General features: G+C 45.9%; 1 protein-coding gene and 1 long non-coding RNA gene across 3 annotated transcripts; one reads left to right on the top strand and one right to left on the bottom strand.

Moving 5' to 3' along the window:
- Positions 1-861: 861 nt before the first annotated feature.
- On the bottom strand, positions 862-9,915 carry LOC138096255 (uncharacterized). Of its 2 annotated transcripts, XR_011146431.1 has the most exons (4): positions 9,772-9,915; positions 9,409-9,530; positions 2,220-2,341; positions 862-2,105 (listed from the first exon to the last, which is right to left on the bottom strand). It is a non-coding gene; the product is annotated as an uncharacterized lncRNA (long non-coding RNA). The 2 variants fall into 2 exon arrangements; XR_011146430.1 differs by having other exon boundaries at positions 862-2,341.
- A 1,450-nt stretch (positions 9,916-11,365) lies between these two features.
- Positions 11,366-22,198, top strand: LOC138096084 (very-long-chain 3-oxoacyl-CoA reductase-B-like). The gene is made up of 11 exons (XM_068992183.1): positions 11,366-11,583; positions 11,913-11,959; positions 14,359-14,434; positions 14,702-14,812; positions 14,958-15,028; positions 19,679-19,723; positions 19,951-19,985; positions 20,204-20,285; positions 20,812-20,877; positions 21,363-21,512; positions 21,703-22,198. The coding sequence occupies exons 1-11, from the start codon at positions 11,424-11,426 to the stop codon at positions 21,808-21,810; spliced, it is 951 nt and encodes a 316-aa protein (XP_068848284.1). The 5' UTR covers positions 11,366-11,423; the 3' UTR covers positions 21,811-22,198.
- Positions 22,199-22,536: the final 338 nt, after the last annotated feature.

Here is a 22,536-nt window from a genome sequence, read left to right on the forward strand (position 1 = left end):
GTTGTCATGCCCTCCTCCAGGGGATCTTCCCCACCTAGGGATGGAACCCATGTCCCCTGCATTGGCAGGCGGATTTTTATCACTGCACCACCTGGGAAGCCCAAAACCCAGAAAGACACAATAATCACAAGAGTCACTGGACTCCAGGAGTTAGTTCACACGAACGTTTTCTGCAGCTAATGTAAATTTAGAAGGGAGAAGTACTGTAGAGACTTGTGCTGCTGGGCTCGATCAGACCACGTGCAGAGGTCCAGGAAACAGAAAAGAAGCCTAAGGTTTTGCTGCCGTTGTCAGGTCCCAGAATCTCTCAGTTGCAGCCTCCAGAGTGGGCAGAAGGTTCTGGGCAATGCAGTCTCTCCACACTTCCAATGCAGGAGGTAAGGGTTCGATTCCCAGGCAGGGAACTAAGATTCCACATGCCATGTGGTGTGGCCAAAAATAAATAAATAAATGGTTAAATATATAATTACTGTATGATCTGGCAACTCCACTTCTAGGAATATACCCAAAAGACTCGAAAGCAGGGACTCAAGCAGATCCTTGCACATGAATGTTCATGGTAGCATTAGTCACAATAGCCAAGGAGGTGGAAGCAATCCAGATGTCCGTCAACAGATGAATGAATAAACAGAATGTGGTATGTACGTGCAATGAAACAGTATCCAGCCTGGAAAAGGATCAGAATTTTGATACATCCCACAGCATGCCCAAGCACGAAAACATTATACTCAGTGAAATAAAACAGACACCAAAGGACAAATAGCTATAATTTCTCTTATATAATGCATCTGGAATATGCAAATTAATCAAGACAGAAAGTAGAATAAAGATTACATAGACATTCAGTTCAGTTCAGTTGCTCAGTCGTGTCCGACTCTTTGCATCCCCATGGACTGCAGTGCTCCAGGCCTCCCTGTCCATCACCAACTCCCAGAATTTACTCAAACTCATGTCCACTGAGTCAGTGATGCCATCCAACCATCTCATCCTCCCGCCTTCAGTCTTTCCCAGCACCAGGGTCTTTTCAGATGAGTGGGCAAAGTATTGGAGTTTTAGCTTCAGCATCAGTCCTTCCAATGAATATTCAGGACTGATTTCCTGAATCAGAACAAACTATGGAAAATTCTGAAAGAGATGGGAATACCAGACCACCTGGTAGGATGGACTGGTTGGATCTCCTTGCTGTCCAAGGGACTCTCAAGAGTCTTCTCCAACACCACAGTTCAAAAGCATCAATTCTTCGGTTCTGAGCTTTCTCTATAGTCCAACTCTCACATCCATATATGACTACTGGAAAAACTATAGCTTTGACTAGACAGACTTTTGTTGGCAAAGTAATGTTTCTACTTTTTAATATGCTGTCTAGGTTGGTCATAACTTTTCTTCCAAGAAGCAAGCATCTTTTAATTTGATGGCTGCAGTCACCATTTGCAGTGATTTTGGAGCCAAAAAAAAAAAAAAAGTCTATCACTGTTTCCATTGTTTCCCCATCTATTTGCCATAAAATGATGGGACCAGATGCCATGATCTTAGTTTTCTGAATGCTGAGTTTTTAGCCAACTTTTTCACCATCCTCTTTCACTTTCATCAAGAGGCTCTTTAGTTCTTCTTTGCTTTCTGCCATAAGGCTCTTTAGTTCTTCTTTGGTGTCATCTGCATATCTGAGGGTATTGATATTTCTCCCAGCAATCTTGATTCCAACTTGTGCTTCATCCAGTCCAGCGTTTCTCATGATGTACTCTGGATGTAAGTTAAATAAGCGGGGTGACAATATACAGCCTTGACATACCCCTTTTCCTATTTGGAACCAGTCTGTTGTTCCATGTCCAGTTCTAACTGTTGCTTCCTGACCTGCATATAGGTTGCTCAAGAGGCAGGTCAGGTGGTCTGGTATTCCCATCTCTTTCAGAATTTTCCATAGTTTGTTCTGATCCACACAGTCAAAGGCTTTGGCATAGTCAATAAAGCAGAAGTAGATGTTTTTCTGGAAGTCTCTTGCTTCTTCCATGATCCAACGGATGTTGGCAATTTGATCTCTGGTTCCTCTGCCTTTTCTAAAACCAGCTTGAACATCTGGAAGTTCACGGTTCATGTACTGCTGAAGCCTGGCTTGGAGAATTTTGAGCATTACTTTACTAGCGTGTGACATGAGTGAAATTGTGAGGTAGTTTGAGCATTCTTTGGCATTGCCTTTCTTTGAGATTGGAATGAAAACTGACCTTTTCCAGTCCTGTGGCCTCTGCTGAGTTTTCCAAATTTGCTGGCATGTTGAGTGCAGCACCTTCACAGCATCATCTTTTAGGATTTGAAAGAGCTCAGCTGGAATTCCATCACCATAGACCTGGGTTAGGGAATGATTGTTTAATGGGCACAGAGTTTCTATTTGCGATGTTAAATGAAATTCAGGTAAGCAAATTAAAAATTAATTTGGCTTACTCAACAGTTCATGACTCAAACTACATTCCATCCACCAGCAGAAAGGTGCTCCATGGAGCTGTAAAAAGTTTATTTAATATTTATTCATTTGTTTGGCTTAGCGAGGTCTTGGTTACAACACGCAGCATCTTTTCACTGTGGCGCACAAACTCTTCGTTGTGGTATGTGGGCTCTAACTGTCTGACCAGGGATCGAACCCAGGCCCCCTACACTGGGAGCACAGAGTCTTAGCCACTGGACCACTAGGGAATCCCAAAAGAAAAGTCTTTTATAGGTGGAAAGAGGTGGGGGAAAAAAGTTATTAGAAAAAAAAAAAAGATTTTTTTCAGACATAGTAACCCTCCTAATGGGAATGGAAGGATCTACTGGGCTATGAGCTCAGTGGTACTGCCCAGGCAATTCCAGGTTGACTGGTCAAAGGTCACATACCTGGAGATTGAGACTACAATTGGGTTAGATATTGTCTTGTTTTCCTGGCATGGGGTTGAGCACAAGTGACTCCATTTTGAGCCTGCTATCTTCTTTTTAAGGGGGCTTCCCTAATGGCTCAATGGCAAAGAATCTGCCTTCAGTGCAGAAGACTTGTGTTCGATCCCTGGGTTGGGAAGATTCCCTGGAAGAGGAACTGGCAACCCACTCCAGTATTCCTCCCTAAAAAGTTCCATCAAAAAGAGTAGGACTCGACTAATCAGTTGACCATGCATGACTTCTTTTTAACCATCCCCTAATTTTGATTAGCTTCTCAGCCTGAGAGATATGATTAACCTTTAAGGCATTAACGCCACTCGAAGCTACTGCTCTGTGGTTTTCTGAGCTCCTGTTGACCCTCTGTGCCGTATCCCCAAGTCCTGATGGCCTTCCTTAATCTGCGATACTTGCGGCCACAACTTCAGATTCACAATTTGTAAGCTGGACATTTTCTTTGTTTCTTTTCTTATATCCCAGGGAGAACACTTGTTTGGTGATGATCAGCTATGAACATACAATTAAAGCTTTTGAAAGAGTATGAGAGGGTACAGTGTACCAGGGAGATGACTGTGGTTTTTATAAGCAGGATATTTCTTAGTGTGCTGAGTGCACTTTGGAGATATGATCCTCAAGACCCAAACCAATCAAATCAAATAAGTTAAACTCCACTAAAAGAATGATCTTTATATGTATATATAAAGATGATTATATTATATATTATAAGATATTATATTATATAATTTTATTTATTTATTTATTGGCTGTACTGGATCTTTGTTGCTACTTGAGCTTTTCTCTGCTGTGGCAAGTAGGGGCTACACTCTAGTTGCAAGCACGGGCTCTTCATTGCAGTGGCTTCCCTTGTTTCTAAGCACGGGCTCTAGGGTATGTGGGCTTCAATAGTTGGGGTTCCCCACCTCTAAAGTGTAGGCTCAATAGTTTTGGCCCACAGACTCAGTTGCTCCGAAGCATGTGGGATCTTCCCGGACCAGGGATTGAACCTGTGTCTCGTGCATTAGCGGCGGATTCTTTACCACCGAGCCACCTGGGAAGCCCAGAGAGTCATCTTCTTAAGCCAGGTAGCCTCCTCAAGGATCGTATGTACCTGAGTTTCAGCTTCTCCAAAAGTGTTAACCCAGGTACAACAGGTGGTGTTGGCCACAGATACCGGCTCACTCAGCTAAAAGATAATCAAGGGCTGTCCTGTTACCAGGAACAACCTGGACCAGGGTCTAAGGCCCTTTGTTGGGCAGCGTGGTCTTAGCAATGGACGCTACAGTATCTTCAAGAGTTAAGGAGATGTTTGAGGTCATATTCCCATTTGCAGTTAATCCTAACTGAAAACGCAGGGCCCTGCCAAAGGACGTCAACCTTGAATCATGAACGCCTCCTGACAGTTCCTTTCTAACTAGACAATGTAGGTCAAAGGGATCCAATCAATGAAATGTCTTCATTCCCTTGTCCACAAAGTTAGAGGCGCAGTTAGATAATCTAAGAGGCATTACCCAGCTGTACACCAGTCACCTAGGCATTCATACACCCTACGAGAATGATAACCATTACAGACAAAGACGAAACTAGTTGCAGGACAGACCATTCCCCTTATGGGAGTACTATAAATAGATCCATCCAAAGGCATGGCTGTGTTTACCCATTCAAGCCAGAGGTCAGTTAGGCTTTTAGTGCATACAGGAAGAAAATCTCCTAGCCTGAAACAGAGTCGTTTTAAATCCCTTGCAAAGATGGGAGCTGCTGGTGAGAATGTTTAGTGAGTGGGAGTAGATCTGATCTAGATAATCATGAGTAGGTGGCGGGTGCAAGTGTACAAAGATTTACATAGGGGTGTGTGTATGTATGTGAAGTCACTCCAGTCGTGTCCGACTCTGTGGCCCTATGGACTGTAGCCCACCAGGCTCCTCTGTCCTTGGGATTCTCCAGGCAAGAATATTGGAGTGGATTGCCATGCCCACCTCCAGGTTACGTAGGTATTCCTGTGTAATCGGGCAAGCACGGGCATAACAAGAAAAGGGAAGGACAAGGCACCGGATATTCTGGCCACAGCAGCTGAGACTTCTAAGGGGAGTCAGTCACGGTTTGCAGTGACATTGCGAACAGAAGAAAAGTGGGCCACTGGAATGATCAGCGGGGATCTCTCACCTCATGGACAGGTGAGTTTTTGATGAAATATTCAGTAGTCTGAAAGGTTGCTTCACTTAACAACGGCCTGGGAGATATGATGAGGGCATTATCTTGCTAGGCCAATGCCAGAGTAAAGAGAAGAAAGGGTTTCACATTTAGCTAAAATATGAATGGGTCTTTTTTGGGGGGCGGGGGGGGGGCAGCTCTTGGGCTTTCTGTAGTTGCAGTGCACAGGCTTAGTGGCCTCATGGCATGGGGGATCTTAGTTCCCTGACCAAGGATGGAACCCAAGTCCCCTGCTTTGGAAGGCGGATTTTTTTTAAACCTAATCACAAGCTTTTAGTTTTTCTTTTTTTAGTTTATTTTTGGCTGAACTGGGTCTTTGTTGCTGCACACAGACATTCTTTATATACAACATGCTAAGTCACTTCAGCCATGTCCTACTCGTTGTGATCCCATGAACTATAGCCTCCCAGGCTCCTCTGTCCATGGGATTCTCCAAGCAAGAATACTGGAGTGGGTTCCCACACCCTCTTCCAGGGGATCCTCCCAACCCAGGGATCAAACCCAGGTCTCCTGAGGCTCCTGCATGGACAGGCCGATTCTTTACCACTAGCACCACCAGGGAAGCCTCATTGCAGCAACCAGGGGCTACTCTAGTTGCAGTGTGCAAGCTTCTCATAGCGATGGCGTCTCTTCTTGTGCAGCACAGGTTCTAGGGTGCACGGGCTTCAGTACTTGTGGCACACCAGCTTAGTTGTCCTAAGACATGTGGAATCTTCCTGGACCAAGGATCAAACCAGCGCACCCTGCATTGGCAAGTGGATTCTTTACCCCTGTATTGCCAGGGAAGTCCCTGGCACAGGTATATTTTAACAAGGTTGCTTGCTATCAAAAGATGTCTCTAATGCAAAAAAAAAAAAAAAATACTGAGCTCTGAAGTTCAGTGACACTGTGGTGAGGGATATCCAGGGGACAGTCCCTAAAACAAGGGGACCAGGCAGCTGCTCAGACTTGTCCACAGACTCTCAGTGTCAGCAAGGGGCCAATGAATAACCAGCAAAAAGTCCGTCTGGACCGTTATCTCCAGGATGGCTCACCAAATATGTTACTGAACCAGGTTCATTTGCCCACGGTGAAGCAAGCCAAAGGCCGAGACACTAAGGTTTGCAGCAGAAAATGTTTATTTACAAAGCAGCCAAATGAGATCTCAAACCCACAAATCCTGCTCCTCATAGGTGAGGAACTTGGACTGTCTGTGGGTGAAAGAGTTAGGGTGGTCATAAGCATGGGGAAAGGAGATTGGAGGTAGGGGAAAAGGTGAAGTAACTGGCATTCTGCACAGATGTCTCTGAATTATTAATACGAGATGCTAATTATTAATACATAATACTTCATGAGACGCATGTTAAAAAATGGAAGTGCTTTAGTGCAATCTGAGGGGCTTCCTCGATGGCCCAGCAGTAAAGAATTTGCCTGCAATGCAGGAGACACAGGAGAGAAGGGTTTGACCCCTGGGTTGGGAAAATCCCCTGGAGGAGGAAATGGCAATGCACTCCAGTATTCTTGCCTGGAGAATCCCATGGAGAGAGGAGACTGAAGGGGTACAGTCACAAAGAGTCGGACACGACTGCTCACACAGTGCACTCTGAGACTGGAGTTTTTGCCCCTCTGATGTCAAAAGGGCATCTGTTGGACACTTGTGCAGGACCAGCTTTAGGGTCGGTGGTCCCAATCAGTCTCAGCTGACTCGGACAGGACAAGAGCTGGCTCCAAGTTCCTGAAAAACAGCTTAAGCCCCCATTACTATAGTGACCCATCGGTCAGTAGTGTTATCTATAGGGGTGGTTAAGGCATTAAAAAAAAAAAAAAAAAAGGCAAGCTTGGTCAGTGAAGGCAGGTTACAAGTGGAGATTTGTTTATTTTTTTAAACAAGGTGTTTCCTTAGTTGCTGTTCTGTAAGACCAGCTCAAGAATTTGTTAGTCACCAATTTCTGTTAACCCTGTGGAGCACAGTTTTAGTTACAGCCTTATAGTTGGGGTAGGCACTACCCTCTGAATCCACTTGTGTGCTGCTATAAAAGGCAATGAAAGTTTGAAAGTGTTAGTTGCTCAGTTGTGCCTGATTCTTCGTGACGCCATTGACTATAGCCCACAGGCTTCTCCATCCACAGAATTCTCCAGACAAGAATACTGGAGTGGGTTGCCATTTCCTCCTCCAGGGAAATCATGCGGACCCATGGTTCAAACCCCACGTCTCTTGCATCTCCTACATTGGCAGGCGGGTTCTTTACCCCTGGGGCCACAAAGGAAGCCCTTAGTAAGTTTATAGAGAGGAAAATGAGGATCTGCAAGTAGCCAGCCAGGACTAGAAATCCACCAAGCTGTTGCCTAGTTGTGGGTCAAGGAAATTCTTGGGTTAACTTAATCTGTTTGGAAGACAATTGGATTCCTTCAGCACTTCGATTATGACCTAGGTAATAAACAGTGTCTAGAGATGGTTGTTATTTTGCATCAGAGATTCCATGTTTCTTTTGAACTAACTGTTGCAGCAAATGAATAGAATCATTTATGGACGCCTCTTGGGGAGCACTGAGCAAAGCAAGAGTTCATCTACATATTGTAAGAGAGTCGACTTCCTGGGGAAGTGGAGGGTGCTCAGATCCTGGTGGAGCACTTGGGAGAGTTAAGAAGGGGTCTCTGTGGACCCTTGCCACATGAGTGTCCAAGTATATTGTTGATTGTTCCAAGTAAAGGCAAATAGATGTTGGCTGTTGGGGTCCACAGGGATGCTGGGGGGAAAAAAAGCCAAGCAAAGAGCTACAGCAGTGAACCATTTTGAGCCTGGTGGAATTAGTGACAAAAGAATGTTTGTGTTTGAAACAACTGGGAAGCAGGGAGTAACTATCTTGTAAACAGCTTCCCAACCATTCGATTTTTTCCCCCTGTGCTGGGTCCTCACTGCTGTAGGCAGGCTCTGGCAATGGGGAGCTGGGGCCACTCTCTCGTGGTGTGGTAGCTTCTCTTGTTGCAGCTCACAGGCTCTAGAGAGAGGGGGCTCAGCAGGTGTGGCCCACAGGCTTAGTTGCCCCATGACACGTGGGATCTTCCCAGACCAGGATCAAATCTGTGTCTTCCACACTGGCAGGCAGATTCTTAACCACTAGACCACCAGGGAAGTCCTCATTAGGGTTTCCAATCAGCCAGACCAGTGTTACAGGGGCTGGTACAGGAAATGATCAACCCTTGGTGGTGAGATCGTCTATTGTCGGTATGAGGCCTTGTATGGATTCAGGCTTTAATGAATATTGAGGCAGTTTAGAAAGAGGTCTAACCACATACGTCAGAAATTTTACCGGCTCTGCACTTTTTGCTTTCCCAAAGTCAGGATTAGAAATAGCCCATAGATTGAGTATTCTTGCCTGGGAAATTCCTATGGACAGAGGAGCCTGGCGGACTACAGTCCTTGGTGTCATAACACTCAGAGACAACTTAGCGACTAAACAACAATAAAAATGGTTTAGTTATGAAGGCAGGTAACAGTAAACAGACCAATTCTCATAAGTATTAAATGCTAATATAAAAGAGAGCATGTCACTGTTTCATAAATAAAGCTTAAAATGCAAAAAGAAAAAAGAAAAAGAGAGAGAAAAAACCCATAGATTTGGGGGCACCTCTGTTAAACTGGAGAATTTTTGTTGTAATTCTTTCTCTTCTATATCAAGGACAGATTGTAAAGGACATAAAAGAGCAGGTTTAAGCCATAACCTGCCAGCAAAAAGCCCGAACTTCATTAGCCAGAGTAGTGCTAGACAATAAGATTGCTTGTCATTGCAAGAACATGGATTCAGTCTCACAGGAAACACTTTGTCATGGATCCCATAGGAATAAGGTCTACATTGGAGGGATTACTTAAACTCAGTAATAGTGTCTTGTGCTGCTAGGATTTATATTCCTTTTTGTCATAACTCTGTTCTTGCTCTATCCAGACCCATCAATTTTTGCAGCTTTTGACCTCTGAGGTCCCAGTTAGCAACAGCCCTCATTGATTCAAAACAAGCAAACACATGTACCTTAATATATCGGTGAAGATCAAGAGCTGTTACTGCATCCTGGCCCAGAAAAGGTCCTGTGGACACCATGACCAGTTCCCAACATGGAACCAAGGACTGAGGAAAGGACTGAACCAGCAGACTTCAGAGAATGAGAACTGCAGGCTTCTTCCAGACAAATGGGAAACTGCAGTGGTCACCGGCTGTTCCTGACATGGAACTAGTAATTCCAGACAAATGGGAAAACTAACTGGAAAGCCCACTAGGTCAGGAACTTGACACAAATAGGACAGAACTCAGACCAAGAACTCACCCAGGATCCTCGGAAATGGCCAGAAACACAGTGAGCCCAAAGGGTTCACGGGGCGCCACACCTGTCTCCTGCTGTCTCCAAAGCCATCAGAAATCCCCTTTGTCCTACTGCTGCCACCAAATCTGTTAAAAAACACAAAGTCCCAACTCAGTAAACTTAAAGATCAAATTGGCTTTATTCAATGGTTCATGCATCAGGCTACATCCCATCTAGTCGTAGAAAGGATCTCCACTGAGCTGTAGAAAAGGGAAGTTGTTAAAGGCAGAAAGGGAGTTGAAAAAATGATCTTTTCAGCAAAGAAATTCATTGTTTGAGTCAAGGCTATCCTCCTAAGGGGATGGAAGGGCTTATTGGGTGGCCTACCTCACTAGCATTGCTGATTCATTGGACATGAACCTGGGCCAACTCTGGGAGATAGGGAGGGACAGAGAGGCCTGGCAGGCTGTAGTCCACAGGGCTGCGAAGAATCGGACTCGACTGGGTGACTGAACAGCAGCAAGGCTCATTAGTACCAACCAGGCGATCCTAGGTTGAATAAAGGTTACATTCTTGTGGGGTTGAAACAACCATTAAGTTAGTTATTAAATCTTGCTTTGTTAACCCAAGGCTTAGCACAGCTGACTCCATTTGGCACCTGTTTTCTTCTTTTTATCAGGGGTGATGAAATAGGTCTAGGATGTGGTGACAGTTGCACAATCTTGTGAGTGCACCTAATGTCACTGAATTATATCTATACTTTGAAAGGATTAAAATGGTGAAATTTATGTTACGTATATTTATTTTACCACAACAATCATGTCCGACTCTCTGAAACCCATGGACTGCCCGGCTCCTCTGTCCATGGGATTCTCCAGGCAAGAATACTGGAGTGGGTAACTATTCCTTTCTCCAGGGGATCTTCCCTACCTAGGGATCGAACTGGGTCTCCTACATTGCAGACGGATTCTTTACTGTTTGACCTACCAGGGAACCCCATTATTAAATAATAATAATATTTATTATAAATAACTATAATTTATGTTATGAAACCATAGCCATAATCATTAGATGATAATTACAATTTATTATTGTAAATAATTGCCTTCTAATTGTGGCACTGGAGAAGACTTCTGAGAGTCCCTTGGACTGCAAGGAGATCAAACCAGTCAATTCTAAAGGAAATCAATCCTGAATATTCATTGGAAGGACTGTTTCTGAAGCTGAGACTCTAGTGTTTTGGCCACCTGAAGTGAAGAGCTGACTCACTGGAAAAGCCCCTGATGCTGGGAAAGATTGAAGGCAAAAGGAGAAGGAGGCAACAGAGGATGGAATGGTTGGGTAGCATCACCAACTCAGTGGACATGAATCTGAGCAAACTCCAGTAGATAGTGGAGGACAGAGGAGCCTAGCATGCTATTGTCCATGGGGTGGCAAAGAATTGAACGCAACTTCGGGACTGAACAAGAACAAATTATTCAATAATAAATGCGAAGAACAAGTGAAAAAACCAGAATTTGCCAAGGAGAAGTGAGGAGAAAGGTTACATAGAGCCACTGTAAGGCCTCCGGCTTTTATACTGCCTCGGCAGATAAGTTGTAAGTGAGGTTCTTCTGACAAACTGATAAACCCCGCCTGTCGGACACAACTTGGCGCCTGAACAATGACGTGATTGGTCCCTCGTTTCAGTTCTGGCCTTCACCCACCAACAGCGAGATTGAGTTCAGTGACCCAAATGGAGGTTATCTGTGGGTACCCTTTGCCCAGCTCTGCAGGTTGAGGGGAGGCTGGATGTAAGCTGGCTCTGCAGGCGCTGGGAGTGGACTTTGAGCTCAGGTGTGGACCTATCAAGGGGCGGTGTTAAGGCTATGGGCGTGGCTGTTGGTTAGATTAAACCCTCATTGGGCGTAGCTAGGGAGAGAGGCGGGGTGGAACGCTTGACTGGCAGTGTGGGCGGGGCTAACGCCCAGGCTTCTAATAGCTGCCCCCGGAAAAACCCCCTTGGTCCTAGGTCGGGTGATCTGTTGGTTGGGGTTGTGATGGAGGCGGAGTGGGACGGGCTGAGAGTGCTGGGAGCGGTTACAGCCCTGTTCCTGCTGCTGTGGGCGACCTGGGCTGTGGGCTCCACAGTCTATGTGTATCTGCTGCCTCAGGCACGCCGGAGCAACCACTGGCTCCGGGCGCACGGGGCCTGGGCAGGTAAGGAAGAAGGGCTCTGCACTAAGCAGGTAGAGGCGGGGCAGCAGGAACACGGACAGATGACCGGTGAGGACCCCTAGTCAGGGCAGAGGCCAGGGACCCCTGGAAGCATGACGGGTGAAGGCTGGACATGTATGAAGTCCTCCAACCTGTCCGAGGTGTCAGAGCCCCTTGCTGATGAAAGAGGAGGACGAAAACCAGGAGGGTTGGGTCTCAGTGAGGGGGGTTCCCAGAAAAGGTGCAAAAAGGGACAAGAGGGACATGAAGTGGATGACGGGGGTAGGAGAGGGTGGGGATCCCCTCCTGCCCTTTCCTCCTCTCCTTTCTAGTGGTAACAGGAGCCACCAGCGGCATCGGCAAGGGTTACGCACATGAGGTGAGCCAGGGCTTGGGGTGGGTGATGGGAGGGCTTCTGTTTGCCTGTTGTCAGCTAACTCTATCAGACTGAGAATGCTGTGCTCTCTCTGGTTCCCGCAGACATCCTCTCCAGGGAGCCTTTCCTCTGCTCCCCAGGTGGGGGCAGGAACTTATTCATTCAAAACATATTTATATAGCACCTCCAGGCACCAGGCATCTTCTAGATGCTAGGAGGTACAACAGTAAACAAAAGAGATTTAAAAGAAAAAAATCAAAAGACCTTGTCTTCTGGAAGCTTCTGTTGTAGTGAGGGGAGATAGGTGTAAGATAAACAAATGAAATGTATAGTGTATCAAGTACTGGAACAGTTGCCATTTCCTTCTCCAGGGGATCTTCCTGACCCAGGTATTGAACCCAGGTCTCCTGCATTGCAGGTGGTTTCTCTACTGCTTGAGCCACCAGGGAAGCCCATCAAATGGTTACAAGAGTTGAAGAGAGGGACTTCTGTGGTGGTCTAGTGGTTAAGACTGTGCTTCCACTGCATGGGGCAAGGATTCCATCTCTGGTCCTATCGGGGAACTAAGATCCCACATGCCACACGGTGTGGCCCTAAAAAAGAAAGAAAGAAATAGATTTAAAATTTTTTAAAGAGTTAAAAATAAATCAAGGAAGGAGAAGAGGGAGCCCTGGAGATGTGCAGGTTCCAAAGCATGGAGCTGCCATTACTGCAATGGAGTTGAACTGAGGAGAGGACCAGGTTTGGGGGAAGTGGAAAGGAGTCTAGTTTTGGGCATTCTAAGTTTGACGTTTTGGACATTCTATCTTCGTTGGTGGCTCAGATGATAAAGAGTCTGCCTGCAATGCGAGAGACCCAGGTTTGATCCCTGAGTTGGGAAGATCCCCTGGAATAGGAAATGGCAACCTCCAATATTCCTGCCTGGGAAATCCCATGGACAGAGGAGCCTGGCAGGCTATATAGTCCATGGGGTTGCAAACAGTTGGACATGACTGAGCAACTAACACACACATTTGAGATACCAGTTAGGTATCTGAGTTGTGAAGTTCCAGAAGGTGGAAATGCCATTCTGGAGTTCAGAATGGGTGGAGATAGAAATTGGAGCATCAACATCATAACAATGCCATTTAAAGTCCTAAGACTAGGGGTCCTCCCTGGTGATCCAGCGGTAAAGAATCCATTTGCTAGTGCAGGAGACATGAGTTTGATCCCTGGTCTGGGAAGATCTCACATGCTGAGGAGCAACTAAGTCCATGCCTCACAACTACTGAGCTTGTGCCCTAGAGCCTGGAAGCCACAGGTACTGAGCCCATATCCTGCAACTACTGAAGCCCATGTGCCTACAGCCCGTGCTCTCCAACAAGAGAAGCCACCAGGAAGAGAAACCCGAGCACTGCACCTAGAGTGTAGCTCCTGCCTGCCACCACTAGAGAAAAGCCCGCACTACAGTGAAGACCCAGCACAGCCAAAAATAAATAAATACATAATATTGTAAAAAATAAAGTCCCAATACTCGATGAGATGCCCATGGTAGTGGATGTGGATGGAGAAGGGGAGCACAGTCTGAATCCCCCCCAAAGTGCTCCCTGGAGCACTCAAAGTTAAGACGCACGGAAGATGAGGCACAAGATCTGAGCCAGGGCAGGAGGGAAACCAAGGTTGGAAGAGCTGTCTTGGAAGCCAGGGAAAGAACGTTGCCTGGAGGAGGGGGTGATGAACGTGTCAGCTAATGCTGGGAGGTGCTGAGAATGGCACTGGGTTTACCACCGTGGAAGTTACTGTTGACCAGAGTGGTTTGGGTGGCACAGTGGGGGCAGGAGTCCAACTGGAGTGGATACAAGCGGCCCGGGAGAGAGCCAGGGTAAGCAGTTCTTAGAATGTTGAGTAAAGTGGGGTGGCGTGATGAGAAATGGGGGAACACCAAAACAAAGACCTTCTGGCAGGTCTGCACATTGGATGGGAATCATCCAGAAAAGAGAGAGCGTGATGCAGGGGGAAAATGGGAGAAAGCTGCAGCGATGTCCCCGAGCGGGCACGAAGGCAGGGGAGGCTAGTTGCTGTTTAATCACTAAGTTGTGTCCGACTCTGTTGTGACCTATGTACTGTAGCCCTCCAGGACCCTCTGTCCATGGGATTTCCCAGGCAAGAATACTTCATTCAGTGCACCCTGGACTGTGTGCTGTCCTTTCAGCTAGCCAGCCTTTGCGCAAGGGCCTGCACTTGCTGTTCCTTCTGCCTGGAATAGTCTGGCCCCAGAATGCATGCTCCGCGAGGGCCAACTTCCCTTATTTCTCTTTTGTTCATCTCTGCATTGGCAGCGCCTACAACAGCGCAGCACGCTGTCAGCACACAGTAAATATTTGTGGCTTTCGTGAATAAATAAACGAATGCATCTCCTGCAGCTCGCCCGGAGAGGTCTGAACGTCGTCCTCATCAGTCGAGACCTGAGCAAGTTGAAGCACGAGGCAAAGGAGATAGGTGAGTAAAGGAAAGGAGGGGAGCTCAGAAACGCGGCCCTCCTGGCTCACGGGCTGAGGTTTGACGGGGTGTGGTCGGGGCGTGGTCGAAGGCGTGGTCGAGGCAAGTGCAGGGAGCACGCTCCCACTGCCTCTGGGGCCTGCGAAGGATGGGGTAAGGGCCTGGGGCTGAACTGAGACTGGAGTGAGATGCAGGCAGAGATGAGTTACAGCCAAAAGCCTGGCTCCCACTCCGCCTCTGCCCCTCAACCCCTCACACACTTCCCAGAGCGGCTTTACGGCAAAAGTACACGAGTGATTCAGGTGGATTTCACCGGGGGCTTGGAAATCTACGAGACCATTGAGGCGGGACTGAAGGACCTGGAGATCGGAGTATTGGGTATGTCCCCGTGCCTGTTGGGAGAAGCACTGCTCTCAGCCGCCCTCGGGCTCACCCTGACCCCAGAACACTCTCCTGGCTTGGCCCCACCCGGTGTCCCAGGGCCTGTTGGAGTGACACAAGCACTTTGTCCCCTCTCATTCAGTAAACAACGTGGGCCAAAAATATACAACCCACTTGAGTAAACTGCTCGACTGTGAGGAGGACGTCGGCAAAGTGAGTAACACCGAGAACTAGCCCGCGGGACCTCTGCCTTACACTGCTGCCTCTGTTGGAAAACCTCGCGCAGTACACTAGCTTGATTAAGTGGAGAGCTAGGAATCTATGCTCTCCTTCCATGGGGCGCCCTTCTGCAGTGCTCAACCAGGACCACTGTCTAAATTGAGTCTGGTTCTGCCCGTTTTATATTCTCCGGTGCTAACTTTCTGGAGAAATGAGGGACTTCCCTGGCGGTTCAGTGGTTAAGACTCCGTGCTTCCAATGAAGGGGGGGTGGGCCGGGGTTGTGGGTTCTGTCGGTGGTCAGGGAAATAAGATCTCACGTGGCCGACAGTGTGGCCAAAAAAAGAGTAGGGGGCGGGGAATGAGCCACGTGGAAAAATCAGCGCCTCAGTCTCATATCTATAAAATGGGAATCAGTGTTTTTTTGCTGACCTCGTAGAGCTGATAAGATAATAACAGCTGATAAGACAACACAATGCACATACACCTAAGTTGTGTGCTCCATAAATGAGGGCCATTATTATTAGACATAGGAGATCAGGATGGCTTTTAAATTCTCTATTGTTAGTTCTAATCATGTTAGTTTAAGACGTCTGTTGTGGGAGTGGGTCCAGTAAAAGTATCTAAGGCCTTGATAAGACTAGGGAGTGGGGGCACTCTCCGTCCCTCTTCTGATGTCTGTCAGAAGCTTTCCCTGTCCCTTTATCACATTAACAAAACTTTGCTATACACACAAAAAAAAATAAATAAATTCTAAATATTATTATTTCAGAAGGAATGCATAAGGGAGTGGGAGGGAGGTCCAAGAGGGAGGGGATATATGTATACACAGAGCTGATTCACTTCGTTGTGCAGCAGAAACTAACACAACAATGTAAAGCAATTATGCTCCAATAAAAATTAATCTGTGATAACAGAAGTCAGAAAAGAAAAAGAAGGCATAGACTCATTTTAGAAAATGCAAGGAGAATCAGCCTGTGTATTCTGCCTCTGGTATTAGAGGAAGCTGTGACTGAAGACTAACCCTGCAAATGAGAACGAGTAGGAGAGCTGGATAAAATAGTTTTAAAATAACTGTTTGAAGGTATCAACCTACTAAGTCAATGAGGAATTGTCACGTCAAGATTTGAGGGAAGAGAGAATCCAAGAGAGGTGAGATCTGACATTTGAAGCAACATTCCCCTTCAACATGGATAGTGTTTGGAGCTGCAACAAATAACATAGCACAAAGCTTTGGAAAATATCTCAGATTTTAGGTTGGAATCCTGAACACTGTAATCCAGGAGTTAGGGTAAAGTAGGTTTCATAGGCCCTGGAAGAGGGCATGGGAACCCACTCCAGTATCCTTGCCTGGAGAATCCCATGGATGGAGGAGCCTGGTGCGCTACAGTCCAGCGGGTCACAAAGACTTGGAGATGACTGAGCGACTAAGCACAGCACAGCAGCAGGTTTTATAGGAACTGAAGCCAACTCTCAGATGATCTTAATTCCACTGGGATTATGTGGATCTGATATTTTGGCATCCCCTAGTTTAGCCACCTGGGAGATGCAAAACCAAACCATTTTTAGAGAAAAACAATGTAGTCCAGAGACTCAAATTAGCAGTTAAATTTTTTTAATATTAAATATACAGCACCAAAAAAATATAACCAGGAGTATTAGAAGAAAATTCATGATTGAACACAAGAGAAATAATAGATAATATAACAAGGTCCACATGGAGCCAGGGTAATGGAAATATCAGCATAAATTTTTTAAAAAATTGTGACATATATAACATAAAACTTGCCATTTTAACGATTTTAAAGTTTGCAACTTCGTGGCATTAAATACATTCACAATGTAGTGCAGCCGTCACCACTGTGTATTTCCAAAACTTTTCCATCATCCCAAACAGAAGCTCATTAAGCAGTATAAGTTAAATACAGGACCTGTAAGTTAAACAGGTCCTATTAAGCAGTATCTCCACATTCTTCCCTATTCCCTGGTAACATCTATTTCTACTTTTCTGTGTCTACAAGCTTGCTAATTCTAGATACCTCATACAGGAGAAATCACAGAACAGTTTTGCTTTGGTGTCTGGCTTATTTCAGTTAGCATGTTTTCAACTTCATCTGTGTTGTTAGCAAATATCAGAATTTCATTCTTTTTCTGTTCTTTGCTTTTAAGTTATGGGAAATATATATAACTTAAATTTTGTCATTTTGACTCTTATGTGTGCAGTTCAGTGGTATTGTGTACACTCAGATTGATGTGAAACAATCCCCTCCATCCATCTCCAGAACTTTTTCAGCTCTCTACCTGTTGAACAGTAACCCCCAGTTCCTAACTACCTGCAGGTCCTGGAAACCACCATTCTGTCTCTATGAATTTGCCTATTCTAGATGCCTCCTATAAGTGGAATCATACTGTATTTATTCTTTTGGGCCTGGTTTGTTTCACTTAGCATAGTATTTTCAGGGTCCATCCATGTCACAGCCTGTGTCCCAATTTTCTTTTTAAGGCTGAATAATATTCCATCATATGTATTAATATGTATCACCCTTTATCTCTTCACTGTTGATAGATACTTGGGTTGTTTCCACCTATTGGCTGTTGTGAATAATGCTGCTATGAACTGTTGATGTACCAATATCTGTTGAGTACCTGCTTTTTATTCCCCAAACTTTAAACTTTTTATTTTGTATTGGGGTATAGCCAATTAGCAATGTTCTGGTAGTTTCAGGTGAGCAGTGAAGGGACTCAGCCATACATAGAGATGTATCCATTCTTCCCCAAACTCCCCTCTCATTCAAGCTGGCACATAACGTTGAACAGAGTTCCACATACTATACGATAGGTCCTTGTTGGTTATCCATTTTAAATACAGCAGTGTTGGGTTTTAGTTCAGTTCAGTCGCTCAGTCATGTCCGACTCTTTGCGACCCCAAGAATCGCAGCACGCCAGGCCTCCCTGTCCATCACCAACTCCCGGAGTTCACTCAGACTCACGTCCATCGAGTCAGTGATGCCATCCAGCCATCTCATCCTCGGTCATCCCCTTCTCCTGCCCTCAATCCCTCCCAGCATCAGAGTCTTTTTCAGAGTCAACTCTTCGCATGAGGTGGCCAAAGTACTGGAGTTTCAGCTTTAGCATCATTCCTTCCAAAGAAATCCCAGGGCTGATCTCCTTTAGAATGTACTGGGTGGATCTCCTTGCAGTCCAAGGGACTCTCAAGAGTCTTCTCCAACACCACAGTTGAAAAGCATCAATTCTTCGGCGCTCAGCCTTCTTCACAGTCCAACTCTCACATCCATACATGACCACAGGAAAAACCATAGCCTTGACTAGACGGACCTTAGTCAGCAAAGTAATGTCTCTGCTTTTGAATATACTATCTAGGTTGGTCATAACTTTTCTTCCAAGGAGTAAGCGTCTTTTAATTTGATGGCTGCAATCACCATCTGCAGTGATTTTGGAGCCCCCCAAAATAAAGTCTGACACTGTTTCCACTGTTTGCCCATCTATTTGCCATGAAGTGATGGGACCAGATGCCATGATCTTCATTTTCTGAATGTTGAGCTTTAAGCCAACTTTTTCACTCTCCTCTTTCAATTTCATCAAGAGGCTTTTAGTGTTGGGTACCTGCTTTTAATTCTTTTGGGCATATACCCAGAAGTGGAAATGATGGATGCAAGATTAGTCTGGCTAATATCAGGGTCCCTTGAGATTCCATATGAATTTTGGGCAGGGTTTTTCTTTCTGCAAAATATGCTACTAGGATTTTAATAGCAGTTGAATTGAATCTTTTAAAAAATATTTTATTTATTTATTTGGTTGCGCTGGGTCTTAGTTGCGGCTGTGGGGTCTTTTAGTTCGGCCTGTGGGTTCTAGTTCCTTGACCAGGGCTTGAACCTGGCCCCCTGTATTGCGAATGTAGAGTCTTAGCCACTGGATCACCAAGGAAGTCCCAATACTTCCTTTATGTGGGTAGAAGCTAAAGATTTGTGTTCAGTTTTTACTCTAAGATTTGCGCACTTTGGTATGTATATGGTATGCATTTATAAATAGTTTACTGATCAGAAAATCCAAAGAGAGACGTTTACGAAACGAAAGTGAAAATCTCCCTTCTCCCTTCAATCTTATTCCCCACAAGTGCCCCCCGGTTTAAAATAGTGATAGATTTTTCTCTTTATGCCTACAGAAGGATGTATATGTAATTTTTATCCAAATGGCAGCAGCCTATTGTTCTGCACTTTACCTTCACAAGTAGACATGTATCTTGGGGATCATTTTAATCAGAATAATTAGCTGATCCATTCTTTTTACTTGTTGTTCAGTGGTCTATCCATGGGCTACCCAGTGTTTATTTAGTCATCCCAGTATTGATGGATATTCAGGCTGTTTCCTGGTATATCTGACTACAAATTGTGTTATAATGTGTATTTTTGGACATATGCATTCCCCACATATGTGAGTATCTTAGAAAGGAATACATTTCCAGAAGTGGAGTCAATGCATCGAAGTTTATGTGTATTTTAAATTCTAGTAGATGCAACTTTTAAAAACTGTTCCACATTAAAAGAAAAGTAAGCTAGAAAATATGGGAGTTGTGGCAGAGTTGTGGTGAAGGAAAGGACTGATTAGTTCCATTTTCTTCCCCTAGAAACTCCAGGATATTATAAACTGCAACATGCTGTCTGTGGCCCAGGTGAGTCAGGGCTAGGAGGGACTGGGTTCAGAGTCAGCATAGCTCTGACCACTCTGGGTGGTCCTCAATATCCCCCAGTACTGGACTTGGCATGGAGGCAGTGCTAGCGGAATAGTCCCTGATGGAAAGTAGGGGGACAGGAGTGAACTTGAGGAGGGGCCCGGAGTCTGGGCAGGTGAAAGCAGTGGAAAGAAGGAAAGACAGGATCCTCTTCATTCCTCCTGCAGATGACTAGAATCCTCCTGCCCCGAATGGTCAGCAGGTAAGAGGCAGTCTCTTTGTCTTTCACTCTGGATCTTTCCCATCCAACCTCTGCCTATTTCTATTCCCCAGCTCTCCCATTTACATTTCCACCTCTTCCCTATCTCTCTGATCTTTCTGGTTAGCACAGCGACTAAAGGGTGGGGAGGTGGGTAAATCACTAGGATCCTCTCTTCCCCATGGCAGTGACTGCCTTCCAACTAATGCTTCCTCCTCCAGGGGCAAAGGCATCATCATCAACATATCTTCAGTAGCTGACAGGAAGCCCTATCCATATTTAGCAGTGTATGCGGCCACCAAGGTACCCAGACCCACAGACCGGGCACCGGCTGGCTGTCATGGTCTCATTCCTACAGTAGCCCTTAATTCTGGCCCTGAAGGTTATGGCGGAAAAGACCCGAATGCTTGCGTGTGTGTGTGTGTGTGTGTGTGTGTGTGTGTGTGTGTGTGTGATGTATCACCAGAGTCTGAGGCTATTAATAGGACAGATATCTCGGGCACAGTCCAGTGGGCAAGTCAGATTTTGTGTTCTTTTTTTAAGAGAAAAGAAAGCTAGGATTTCGAGAACATGTGCGGTGGGAGGAGGTCAGGGAATACACAGAGACTGGCGCGGCTGGAATGGAGAGTGAGAGTATGGGAACAAAAAGAGGGCTTAGAGCAAAGAAACTTTCAGGTGTTAAGGTGAGAACCTGAGCCGTAAGGGAGGGGCCCCTCCGGGAACGAGGGAATGTTCTAGGATACGGGACGGCACGCCGGGGCAGGGGGCAGGCTGGAGGACTCCACGCGGAAAGCTCGTGGTCCTGGGACCCGTCTCTCCTTCTCCGCAGGCCTTTGTGCGAAGCTTCTCCGTGGCCGTGGGCACAGAGTACCGCTCCAAAGGTGTCATCGTGCAGGTGCCTGACTCCGGAGGGAAGGAGCTCGAGAGGGGCAGGAGGGGCAACTCACGAGGGGAGGGCTCTGAAGGAGGAGGAGCTTGGATTCAGTGGAGGCTCCTAGGAGCAGGGGCGGGCTGGGAATGAGGTGGGGGTGAGGTCAAAAAGCTTCGGTGGATGTAAATCATCTATACTTCAGTAAAATTTAAGAAAGAAAGGAAGGGAAGGGAGGGGAAAAAAGAAGAGAGGGAGAGAGAAGAAGGGAGGAAGGAAGGAAAAGAGAGAGAAAGAGGGAAGAAGGAAACCTTTTTTAAGAAAAAGCTTCCGTGGCACCAAAGTCGCAAGGGGTGGGTTCTCGAGGGGGCGTGGCCAGGGAGGCGTGGTCAGCACATATCTGGGGGCGTGGTCCGCAAGAGGGGTGGGATTCAGGGATTCTCGGAGAGGGCCCGGGAGTTTAGGCTTGGGAGGGAAGGGAGTTCTTATCTTGATTCCTTTCTTACCTGCAGACAGTGAGCCCCTTTTTGGTTGAAACAAATATGACCTATCCCTTGAGAAAGGGACTGCTCATGGTGAGCGCCGAAGACTTCGCTCGGCAAGCATTGGACACGCTTGGCCTCACTTCTGAAACCACTGGGTGCCTCAGCCACGCTATTCAGGTGCTTTCCTGCGGACAGTCCTAGGATGCGAGCGGGATGGGACAGCCCCTGGTGCGGGTCCACTAGTCCTCAGAAAGGGGGAGATGGACAGAGAAGGGAAGGGCCCCCAGCCCGGGCTGGGGAGCCGGGAAAGGAGAGGGGAGACTCAAGAATGGGGCGTGTCTTGATCCTTGGTACTTCTCCTTCCCAGGATTTCCTGCTGACCATGCTCCTGCCCAGTTGGTTTTTTCTGAGTCCTAGGGGATTTACTCTGTTGGAGAGCCTTAATAAAGCAGGATTCTTTTCTGAAAGAACTTGACTAAAGGTCTTGAAGGCGTGACCGCATGTCTGTCGCCCCCCCCCCACCCCTTACCAGAGTCCTAAACCAGAACCGTTGTTAGGGAGACCGAACAAACAGACCAGTGGAACGGAATTGGTCTCCCAGATACCCGGACATTACTGACAGCAGCAGCATCTCAACTCTCTGACAGCAAGATGGAGCTCTTAATATGTGCCGCTAAGACTAGATAGACATTTGGAGAAAAACAAATACACACACACACATACATAACATATATGTACAAATATAGCTTGTAGCAATGATAGGTGCACAATTTTGTGAAATACTAAAACCCACTAAAATGTACACAATTAAAAGGGGTGAATTTTATGGTATGTGAATTAAATCTCAATAAAAATACTTTTAAAACAGAGAGCCCCTGTGTATGTATATATATATATTTATGTGTAAAGTTGGATTTAGTTCTCACAACATGTACCTGCATAAACTCCAAATAAATTAGAAATCCCTAAATCGCTGTGTGAAAGTGGAAACACATCAACTAGAAGAATCCATGAATGAATTTCTTTCCATCTTGAAAGTGGGAGAATCTTTTATTATTAATATTGAAAATTAAAAGCAGCAAAAAAAAAATTGAACTGTGGTTAATGACATACAGGCTGAATTATTTAGGGAAAGTGTACTGATGTCTGCAATTTACTTTGAAATGCATTGAAAAGTTAGATGGATAGAGTAAATAGAAAT

This window comes from Capricornis sumatraensis, chromosome 20 (genome assembly GCF_032405125.1).
Source record: "Capricornis sumatraensis isolate serow.1 chromosome 20, serow.2, whole genome shotgun sequence".
Taxonomy (NCBI): Eukaryota; Metazoa; Chordata; class Mammalia; order Artiodactyla; family Bovidae; genus Capricornis; species Capricornis sumatraensis.